The sequence below is a fragment of the Camelina sativa genome, chromosome 1, assembly GCF_000633955.1.
Source record: "Camelina sativa cultivar DH55 chromosome 1, Cs, whole genome shotgun sequence".
Classification (NCBI taxonomy): Eukaryota; Viridiplantae; Streptophyta; class Magnoliopsida; order Brassicales; family Brassicaceae; genus Camelina; species Camelina sativa.
Genome location: NC_025685.1, coordinates 12591857 through 12602044, shown reverse-complemented (window position 1 = coordinate 12602044; position 10188 = coordinate 12591857). Strand labels below are relative to the sequence as shown.

At 32.9% G+C, this 10188-nt stretch overlaps 1 protein-coding gene across 1 annotated transcript; it reads right to left on the bottom strand.

Moving 5' to 3' along the window:
• LOC104707286 lies at positions 7903-8316 on the bottom strand. Its single transcript, XM_010423612.1, has one exon. The coding sequence runs from the start codon at positions 8314-8316 to the stop codon at positions 7903-7905; it is 414 nt and encodes a 137-aa protein (XP_010421914.1).

Genomic DNA, 10188 nt, shown 5'->3' with positions numbered 1-10188 from the left:
TGAGTTCGTTTTCTTTTGAAAAAGAAATAGCCAACTTCTCCAAAGAAAGGGACACATACGTTTGTTGTACATTAGTTTAAGGGCGTTCGTCTTCTACTTTTCTATATGAATAGTCATTCACGTTGTTGTTATTTTATTCAATTATTAATTTATAGCCTTATGGTTTTCTTTTGTTGCCTATTTTTGTGACGCACATTAGATGTCATTGGCCAAGTTTTTTCCAGCAAACCATATCGGAATGGAATGACACAAACCTTGGAGAGGATGTTAGTCCACCTATGTCTTGAAAGGTCTGTCCCTCACCTACTTCGATCTATTTCGTTTACTTCTATATATCGCTCTTATAGTAACCCTCTTTATTGTTAGCAACACATGTATTCCATGATGAAAGCGGGGAGAAAGTGCGACTAAGTGCTTTTGATGATCATCCGAGCTCACTGGAGGGTGGGGCTAACATATTGTTAGTTACAAATATCAACCCAAAATTATTTGGAGGTGAAACACTGCATTTTCTTTATTCATTCAAAACCTTGCTTTTAAATCAGCTCAAACTACCATCACAACTAACCCATCCTTTTTCGTCAAGGTGAACTCTACCTGAATGCCACGTCTAGGACCAGATTTCATTATGAGGGAGACGTTAACACAACTCAACAGTTTGCTAATAGGTATTGAAAGGGTTTACCCGTATCGTTTATATTTGTCCGGTCATACTATGTTCTTAATGTGCCTTAACCATACTTTCCTACATGACCAACCAGGCTAATGGGAAAACTAAAAGAAGGTGCCATCTCAATTGCACCATTCCATGGAGTCTCGAAGATTGAACATGTATCCATTGATGATTTGAACCAGTTCGTTCTTACCGTGAATGCTCAAGTCAGTTTACCAAAATTAAAACTTTACTTCACAAGACAAAAAAAAACATTAATGTCATGTCAATATCATTTGATTCTATTTTTCTGTCGACCAAACCATACATGGACTAACTACAATACATTGCTGGAAAGATATCAAGAAATCGTTACACAAAGTCAATGTCCAAAATCTAGAGTGCTACTATAATACATTGCCAGAAGTCCAACCAACTATCATCTGCACCCTCAATGATATGGAAAATAGATGTGCACACTGCTACTACTTTAAACAAATGATCAAGTTTGTCTTTTTCTGTTAGCTTCCGGCAAAACAATAAGGCTCACCAATGTTATCCCCCTCTAGAAATTTCCAAACTTCATAATAAAGTCGTTGCTTTCCTGCTTCATAAACATAACCTACGCCTACATAATATTATAAACAAGAGAACAAGATACATTAACTCAAAGAATACCAAGAGTACAAACGATTGGGAGAAAATAATAAATAAGACCACCAGTTACCATGAAAACAAATCACAACATACAAAATCAACATATTTTGAAGCAAGGTCCAACAAACCATCTCTAAAACAGGTCTAAAAGTCTTTCGACCAACGGGATATACACATATGGAAAGAGGTCTTCAGATAAAGCAACACTTATGTCATTAAAAATGTGTTCTTTGTAAAACAAGCCTCCTTAACAACAAATGATAAAAAAACTCAAACGAAAAACTTAGAAACACATACAGAGGATTAGGGAAACACAACTAACAATTAAATTAACATTACTCGACAAAAACTGACGAAACCATCACCAAGCTGGGGAAAAAACTAAGACCTACACATTATTTGAACGAAAAAGATGCTAATATTCGACTTCCAGATTATCTTCACATTAGACCTAAATTGATTGACTAACTAAACCAGGCAACAAAATAATACACCTCACAATATTTTGGGAAAAACCATCATAGAGGCAAACATTTAGTTTAACAACACACAATTCACATCCAATCGAAACCCACACTCTAGGGACCAAACGAAACAAAATTAAAACACAAATCAAAAATACAATGGACAAATTATTTCTGAAAAGAAACCAATAAAAAAAAATAAAAAAGACCAGATTTTAACACCAACTAACACTTAAATGGAACGAAACCAGCAGGGAAGAGCCAATTACCCCGTACGGATGCGAAGCGCAGAGAGATAAATTATGCATCACTAAAAAAGATGATTGAAGAAGGATTAGCAGGATGGAGGAAATACTTTCAAAACTCTTACTGTCCTGTAGATCAGAAAAATGACTTCTCTGCTATTCGTTCACGCGACATCATATTTTGAAAGAAAAGAAAGTCATTCCGACATCATATAGACAAACCAATAACAAACTAACGGTCCAACATAATGCTAAGTCTAAAAGAAAATAAGGCTCAATGTCAGACAGACCAAAAACCAATATAAAATTAATAAATTTTAAATAATTGAGATGCCAGAACATTTATCATCAAAAACAATAAACTCATTACTCCTAACACAAAAGCGTTTTCTAAAAGCTACTACCACATATCAATAAGTTTAAAAAATAATAATAAAAACATTACTTATAACCACATCTAATAAAACCAAAAAACAATGGAACGACAAAATGAGAAATAATATTAATAAACCAGAACTAATGACTAAAGCAAGAAAACAAACAATATCTATACAAAACTTAACTTCTAATTCTATATTTTATGAATATAAAACAAAACATAATGATTTAAATAAATTTTACATTTCTTAAAAAACAACATTCTACAAACTTGAAAAAAAAACACCCAAAAAAAAAAAAGAACAAAGGACAATATACAAACAACATAACCAGACAGAAAGAGGAAAAATAACAAACCAAATAACAAACTAACAAAACAACCAAAATAAAAACAATCTCATCAAACTTCCGCGGGTAGCGCGGATCAAATGCTAGTTATTAATAAAAGTGATCCTATGAGGAATCGAACTCGCAAACACACAAGATCTACTCAACCACTGAACCACACACATTTAGAATATATATTTATACGATTCGAAACAGCAAAGGAATCTGGAAATGACATGTGATCTGGAAGAGCCCAGCAACGGAATCTGAATCCAGTTCCATCATGTGAGCCTCATAATCACGACCAAATTAAGAAATCTGAACTGTGACAATCGAACACTAAACAAAACCTGGATTGCTCTCATCAAAGGGAGGTCGATTTCCCATAAAATATAGGATCTCATGATAACATAACAGCACCAGATCAGTAACGTCCCAAATGGGCGAGAACATCTCCGACATTGTCATTGTTGTGGGTTTTGTTATTTTAATTAATATTGTATATAAATATATACCATCGGATTGATGTAATGTTCAGTTGTATGGTGGTTCAATGGTTGAGTAGTTGCTAAGTGTTTGAAAGGCCAAAAGTTTGAGTCTACCTGGCCTCAATTTCCTCTATTAAAATTTTGGTTATCTCTCTCTCTTAAAGATGAACTATAACATCTAACTGACACCTAATCCACCCATCTAGCTAACCACCCATCGATCTAAACTTATATATATGTACCAAGTTAATTATCAAAACTATGTTAATCACACAATAATGAAAGATTCACAACAGAAACTAACAATGAACTAAGGTCCCAATGTTGTTTAGACCAAAAAGGACTAAGGTCCCAATGTTGTTTCAAAGGTTAATATAAATACAGATTTCTATATTTATGAAATCTATATATTCCAAAAATTATCTAGATTTGATTTAATTCAACCATGAACACTTTTTTAGAGAAGAAGAAAACACTAACCTTGATTCATTGCTTTCACTTGATCTTTGAGGAAAAAGATCACTAATCTCTCTTCTTGGTGTTTGTTTGGTGTGGTAGTGTTTCTCACGTTCTGAGAACACAACCGTTGCAATAATGATTCAACAGCCACATATATATATACATTTATATACAGTCACCTTTGAAGAGTTGTACTTGTTTGTAATATCACCCCTTAATAGTGCATAGACATAACATATACATGTATATATATTACTTATATAATATAATTAATAGAAGGAAAGAGGGTTATCAATACACCCAAATTCTAATACACAAATCGAAGTGATTCATCATGGTGTCGTCTTTAATATTAGAATCCACAATTGTAAATATAAACTTGAACTTTACTATTAAATCGAAAGACACATAGGCCACACAGAATATAAAATATTTTTACATTCTCCCACTTGGCCTTTGTGTCAACTTAATGGTTTAATAACTTTAATGTGCACTTCAATATCAAGTTCCCTTAACCTTTAATGACTTAAATAAAATCAAACTGATCGAATCATGGCGATCACACATCATTGTACGACATGCTCCCTTCTATGTATCACAAATCAGTTCTAATTTTATATTATTCTTTTATATTGAGAAGAACCTTAATTCTCAAATAGTTATGTTATATATAAACCATAAATGTGTACACATACTTTAATGATAACATGTCTAATAAAAACAGAAACATAACTTTCAGTAAATTCATAGTGTCTCATACATAATAAGGATCCTATAATCAAAACAGTATGGTCTTATCTATAACACTCATACGCTCTACATGGCAAATGAACACATTGGGTGGTAATCCCTTAGTTAGCAGATCGGCAACCATCATATTCGTCTTTATATGCTCAAAAGACACTCTACGTTTCCGCAGTTCTTCTTTGATAGATAAGTACTTTATCTCCATGTGTTTAGCACTTTGCGAGTACTTGTCATTCTTTGAAAAGAAGACAGCTGTGGAATTATCACTGTAAATTCTCCGCGGCTTCTCTATGTTATCGACAATCCGAAGTCATGAGATAAAGTTCCGCAGCCACAATGAATGAACAGTGGCCTCAAAGCATGCCACAAATTCGGCCTCCATAGTGGAAGAAGCAATGACAGACTGCTTTCCACTTTTCCACGATATTGCTCCTCCAGCTAACAAGAACAAATATCCAAACGTCGATTTCCTTCTATCAACACATCCAGCATAGTCTGAATTCTGAATATCCAATGACCTCGAGGTCATCAGATCTCTTGTATGTAAGCATGAACTCTTTGGTGCCTTGCAATTACCTGAGAACCTTCTTTGCAGCCTTACAGTGGTCCATTACAGTGAACCATAAGGAATTCTTTTTATTTCGTGACGTTCCAATTCATTTATTGGACATTGCATTTTACAGTACTTGTCTCCTTTATGAATTGGAATTTTACCAGCAGAGTATTCACTCATTTTATATCTCTCTAAGACCTTATTGATATATCCTTTCTGAGACAAACTTAGCAATCCTTGTGATCTATCTCGAATTATTTCTATTCCGTCACATAAGATGCCTCGTCCATATCTTTCATTTCAAATTTTTTAGATGGATATTTATTTATATCATGTAGCATTCCCATGTCATTCACAACAAGCAAAATATCATCAACATATAAGACTAAAATTACAAAGTCGCTCCCACTGACCTTTATGTAGATGTATCGGTCACGATAACCTCTACAAACCCATATGACGTAATGGTATCATTAAATTTCAAATACCATTGTCTGGAAGATTGTTTAAGTCCATAGATTGACTATTTCATCTGACACACCAAATGTTCATTTCCAGTGGTCACAAAAACTTCAGGTTGATCCATGTATACTTCTTCCTCAAACTCTCCATTCAGAAATGCGGTTTTCACATCCATTTGGTGAAATTACAGATCATAATGAGCCACCAAAACCAAAACAATTCTAAGAGAATCCTTCTTTGAAACTGGAGAGAAGGTCACTTTATAGTCAATGCCATTTTTTTGGATGAAACCTTTGGCAACAAGGCGAGCCTTGTACCTTTCAATGTTACCTTTCAAGTGGCATTTAGTCTTAAAGACCCATTTAGAACCAACGGTTTTGGAAACCATTTGGCAACTCTACTAAGTCCCAAACATTATTATCATCCAAAGAATTTTATTTTTTCATTCGCGGCAATAGACCATTTTTCAGAATTGTCACTTTCCATGGCTTTTCGGAATGTGTTCGGGTCTTCGTCAATGCTTAAGTTACATTCACTTTCAACAACATAAACCACATATTCATTTGAAGTGGCAAATCTTCGGTTCCTTCTAGATAGCCTTAATGGTTCTAGTGGTAAACCATTTTCTTCATGAATAGCGACAGGTTCATTAATTGTCCCTTCATCTATTGGGATTGGTACAACATCATGTTGTTCTATTGCCTCATTTGACTGTACTGAAACAATAGGAACTACAACCTTAGGTGTGACAATAGGTAAAGAAACTTCAACCTGAACTTCTTGAAAGTCCACCTTTCTTGGTTCACCACTCCCACTAGTTTGACCATTTTCAATGACCTTAGCATTTCCCGTTTCACTATTTTCATACTATGCTTAGGATAGTAAAATACAAACCCCTTTGATTTTCCGGATAGCCAATAAAGAAGACACTGACAGTCCTCAAATCAACTTTTCTTTCATGTGGATTATATGGCTTTACTTCTGCTGGACATCCCCAGAAACGTAAATATCTTAAGCTTGGTTTCCTTCCCGTCCACAGTTCAAAAGGAGTCTTAGGAACTGCCTTACTAGAAACCCGGTTTAAGACATACGTTGTAGTCTTTAATGCATATGTCCACAACGATAGGCGTAAAGAACTATTACTTATCATGCTCCTAACCATTTCCATTGAAGAACGATTCTACCTCTCATCTATACCTTTCTGCTGAGGAGTACCAGACATTGTATGTTGTGCACAAATGAATCTACTCTCAAGTGACTTTGCAAATGGACCATGACATTGTTGATTTTCTGTGAATTTTTCATAAAACTCACCACCTCTATCAGATCTCACTACTTTCACATTTCTATTTAATTGCCTTTCCACCTCATTAACGAATATCTCTAGGATATTCACAGACTAAGATTATTCATGCAGCAGATAAGTATAACCATAACGTGAGTAATCATCAATAAATGTGATACAATATTTTTCACCGCTCCAAGATGGAGCATCAAACGGACCAGTGTGAATTAACTCAAGAACTTGAGTAATTCTTGTGGTTGGTTTCTTTGTAATGTGTTTAGTCTGCTTTCCTTTCATACAGTCTACACACACATCTAGATCACTAAAATCCAAGTGAGGAAGAATTTCATTCTTTACCATCCTCATAATTATTTCCTTGGAAATGTGACCTAGTCTTTGATGCCACAAGAAAGCTGAACTTTCATTAGATGCACTACGCTTAATGTCTTGACTTTCAATATTAAACAAAGATTCAGAAAACTTTATTTCAAGATTAAAATGATAAAGTGAATCAAACAAAGTACCAGTTCCATTAAGGTAATCATTTCGGTACAATGAGAAAACACCGTGTTCAATCTTAAAAACAAAACCTAAATTGTCCAACCTACTAACGGAAACAAGATTTCTACCACACTCAGGTACATAGAGACACCCTTCAAGATCTAAATGACATGTAGTGTCCAAGATCAACTTATAAGTCCCAATGCCTTCAATTTGTGCCTTCATTCTGTTTCCCATGAACAAAAATTATTCAGGTCCTGTTATGGGTTGAATCGAACTGAATCTCTATTTAATATGAGACACATGAGTAGTAGCACCAGTATCTAACCACCAAGTATTTTTAGGCACTTCGACACGGTTCAATTCAGAGCAAGCATAAATATGTTGCTTACCTTTCTTTTCGTACCAAGCCTTTCTTTTCCGACAATCTTTTTTGAAGTGTCCCATTTTCTTGCAAAAGAAACACTTCATTTCCTTTTGGATTTGACTTTCAGGGTCTTTCATGAAAGCTTCATCCTTCATCTTTTCCTTCCTACTTGGTTTTCCTTTATTGCTGCTAGCAATTCCATAGCCCACAAGATTGACAACATGATCCTTCATTTTCTTAATTCTCCCTTCCTCTTGAACCAACATAGCTTTTAACTCCTTAAAGTCTTATTTATCTTTAATGGTGTCGTAATTCACCTAGAACTGGCTAAACTCAAAAGGTAGAGAATTCATAATGAATTGGACCAAGAAATTCTCATGAACTTCCATTCCCAAGGTTGACAACATTGCTGCCAAGTTAGACATGTGGGTCACATGATCATGAATTGGCTGAGACTTTTTCATAGTAAGTTCATTCATGAGACTTCCTACAATCGACTTGTCAGCCAAATCAGATTGTGAACGTTCTTTAATTTTCTCTATGAATTCCCTTGTTTTCTCTGTCTTAGGCATAGATGGCTTAACACTTTCTGCCATTGTCATTCTCATGAGGTTCAAACTCAGCCTGTTAGATCGCTCCCAAATCTCATAACGAGATTTTTCAGTTTCGAAACTATTCGCTGTAATGGCTACATGTTCCTTATCTATTAGTATTGCAGAGTTCAAAGCCATTATACAATGCAAACCGGATTTGAACGGACCATTCACTGTAATTCAGCCCATTGAACTTTACGATAGAGTTAGCAGATGCATACAAGTTTGAAGAAGCTGTAAACATGCTTACCTATTAGTGTTTTGACACTTTTATATAGACTCTTCAAGGCATCTTCAGTGGAGTAACGGTGAACATTTCTCGAAAATTGAAAAAAAATACTATTTTTATCACAAATATATATATAGATATTTAAAATTTATGTTCTAGTAAATAAGTTATGAGAACCGTTTCTCAAGTTTTGGAGGAAGAATTGGTTCTCTTTCTTTTCTCTTCTCTCTTCATTTTATTATTTTTTAAATAATAATATATCTATGAGCAACTCCCAATGGCCTTGGTCTAAGGCCTAATTTAAATGCATAAATTTTTAAATAACATTTGGGCAATATTTAAATAGAAACACTTTTAGCGATGCTAAATTTGTAATTTTATAATTAATCATATCACACATATAAATCAAATAATCATATTATTTTTGGTATACATATTAGTGACTATATTAAAATAATCAAATAATTGATTTTATTTTATTAACTATATTCAATGATCAACGTTTGGATAATGAAACTTTCACACTCGACTTCTGCTTTGGAAGCGGAGGCAAATGATCTTCGAAGGTGATTGGGAGAATTTGATCAATCTAGTCAATAGCCGTCTCGTAATGCTATACTCACGAATATTCTCTGTGACATACAACTTTGGCTTTCAAAATTTGATCATGTATCTTGTATTTTTACAAAAAGAATAACTTATGGGGTAGCTCATTTTCATGCAAAATTGGGCTGTCTACATGTATATTGTTATGTTGAGACTATGTCAATGCCAACTTGGCTTCTTCAATCTCTTTGTATTGACTCAGGTTGAATTGATATAAATTTCTTTGCATAAAAAAAACAAAAAAAAAAAGTTGATCAATCAAAAAGCTTTAGCATCTCTTAATCATGATCAATTAATAATTTTTAAAAAAATTAAATATCTATCTTATTTTTTAATTTCGTCAATTGAAAGTTAGCCATTAACAAGATTTTAACATGTATAAAAGTTAATATTTAATAGAAGAGATTTGATTACAATAAAAAGATAATATTTTGTTTTCGAAAATATTAATAATGTAAAAAGATAAGTATAAAAAATTACAGACTTTATAAAAAAAATACAAAGTTTTTTTAATAATTATAAAGAGATTATATATATATATATATTGCATAAAATTCAAATTTATAATATTATTTACTTATTTTTAATTTTAAGTGATCAATTCTACCAAAAAAATATAGAAAAGGGATTAAAGAAACTATACAGTTATTTATTAATTCTTAATTTTGTAAATACTCACTTCTATATAAACATAGATCGTCTAATATTTAAATAATTTATTTAAAATACTATTTTCAATTTTTTTAATTGAGAAATTTTATTTAATGAGAAAGTAATTTTTTCTTATTTTTTTAAACCAAAATTTTCTCCTATTTTCTCCTTTTTCAGTTGGGAGTCGGTAAGATTAATATGTTGACCAAAAAAAAGATCAATATATGCGTCTTCCTTTCCCAGTAAAGTATTTTAAATTTTATTTTAGTATTTTTAGATTGCTTTATTTAATTTATATTTTCATCTTTGAAATTATTTTGGGATTCATATGTTATCATGCTTATAATTTTCTATTGTTTCTTTCCATATGCCAAATTAATTTTATTCTAATTTCACAACCTTGATTGGTTGGTCATAAATCGTTCCTTTTCTTGCAAACATAATTGTTACCATTATTCATTTAATCCTAAACGGAGATAACGAGTAGAGTTCATCAACCTAATTGATGGATAAAATAGGCTAAT

What these genes read in the sequence shown, in the direction of transcription:
- LOC104707286 (XM_010423612.1), bottom strand. Translation starts at nt 8,316, where the DNA reads ATGGCTTTGAACTCTGCAATACTAATAGATAAGGAACATGTAGCCATT.